General features: G+C 43.1%; 1 protein-coding gene across 8 annotated transcripts in view; it reads right to left on the bottom strand.

Moving 5' to 3' along the window:
* Positions 1–1321, bottom strand: part of ap3b2 (adaptor related protein complex 3 subunit beta 2) — a gene marked incomplete at its 5' end in the record, with an annotated part of 39046 nt that extends 37725 nt beyond the window's left edge. For 5 of the 8 annotated variants that reach the window (XM_014021001.1, XM_014021004.1, XM_014021002.1 and 2 more), the window contains 2 exon segments: positions 732–862; positions 1135–1321. In XM_014021001.1, coding sequence (XP_013876455.1) covers positions 732–862; positions 1135–1321 — 318 coding nt within the window. 8 annotated transcript variants of the gene reach the window in all.
* Between the last annotated feature and the right edge of the window lie 375 nt (positions 1322–1696).

The following is a 1696-nucleotide window of genomic DNA, read 5'->3' as shown; positions in this document are numbered from 1 at the left end:
GTCCTCCATACTGCAGAACATGAAGAAGTAGTTCAGTGACTGAATCAGGTGTGTTGGAGCAGGAAACATGTAAAACATGTAGGACTGCGGCCCCCCAGGACCAGGACGGCCCACCCCTGATGTAATGCAATATGTGAGTGGGTCAAGTGCATAAAAACACACTAACTGTGTTTCTATTTGAAAATGTGGGAATATTGATAGTGGAAACGAATTTGTGGTGAGAAGAAATGCTTTTGGCTTGGTTATATTTATAATTACTGAGGATGTCCTCCTCTTCTTTCATGTGCTATTGGTTCAAACATATGTGAGACATAATATGGATGGAACGAGTGACTTTCTGCCCATCAGAAGTAAGAGCAGCAGAGAGGACGAGCGGAGCTCACAGCTACTGACTGTTTTCACCATCATGCTTGTTTTTAAGTCTCCTCAGAGGAGTTGGAAGCTTTTCAGCAGGATTCATTTAGCTGTAAACCAAACTGGGTGTACTGTATGTTGCTGAGGAGCCATTCATGTTAAGAAGCAATGATGGAACAAATGATGGTGTCAGTGACAGAAGAGCCCATTCTGTTCTGCAGTCAGTAACTTAGAAGTGAAGCTCATGTGACTCGGTCCAACCCCTCTGAGGCCCTGCTCTGAGGGAGGAGCAACCCTTGCTCCACTCCATTTATCAAGCCCCCTGGAGGATCCAGGGGTCCCCTGTGTCTGTATGTTACTGTTCCCACTGCACGCACAGACTCCTTCACCTCCACGTTGCGCACGGAGGGGTCAGGGGCTGCTTCAGGCCACTCAGGCAACTCCTGGTAGCCACCAGCTTTGGCATTGAGCAGGTGGGAGAGAGAGCCCAACTGGAAATGGTCTCGATCTGCAAAAACATAAAGTGACAAGTTTAAAAATAGAAAACCTGGAGAGATGTGTACACAAGCCACTTTGACTTATTGTTTTGTAAATAAATTAAAACCTATTTAAAACTAAAACAACGCAGAAACGCAAAAAAAAACAAAACATTTATGGTAATCCAAGACCCAATTACTAATCTGTATCATCAACTCAGAATGTAAATATTTTGTTTTAATTCCATCTTTAAAAAATATAACAGCAATCGTTTCGGTGATCAAGCCAGGCCAGCTCCTGTACCTTTGAATGGAGACTCAAGAACCGGCGCTGGTTTGAGGGCCAGGAACAGCTTTTTAGCGTACTTGCTGAGGGCTCCACTCTTTTCAGTGGGTACAATGAGCTGACGAACGAAGCGTGCCCGGTCACGGATGTCGTAGTTCTGGTCGTATTTGGCCAAGTTGAGAACATACTGAGTCAAAAGTTTAGTCTGCAAGGAGAAGAACGTACAGAATATAAAAAAAAAAACTGGTTATGAGGATATTTGGGGTAGAAGGTCTTATCCAGGGGCGCCAGCAGGGGTGGGGCGGAGAGGGGGGCATGCCCCCCGAAATTATCTGGCCCCCCCAGTTTTACCCTGTTGAGTACCCAGGTTTTTCCTTTTCAATTCCCCTACCTATTTAGGAATAGAACCTCATGACTATAAAAACAAACAGTGATTATTTTTTAACAATTAAGTGTAAAAACATGAATTTATTTTTTATTAAAATAAAAAATTAAATTAAAATTAAAATGTAGCACCTCTGAATAAGGACAACCAGACCAGTCTAAAACTAATGTTCTCAAATAAAGATGGAGGTTCTCA

This window comes from Austrofundulus limnaeus, unplaced genomic scaffold, assembly GCF_001266775.1.
Source record: "Austrofundulus limnaeus strain Quisiro unplaced genomic scaffold, Austrofundulus_limnaeus-1.0 Scaffold275, whole genome shotgun sequence".
NCBI classification, from domain to species: Eukaryota; Metazoa; Chordata; class Actinopteri; order Cyprinodontiformes; family Rivulidae; genus Austrofundulus; species Austrofundulus limnaeus.
The sequence above is the reverse complement of the archived record's forward strand: the minus strand, read 5'-3'. Positions and strand labels throughout refer to the sequence as shown.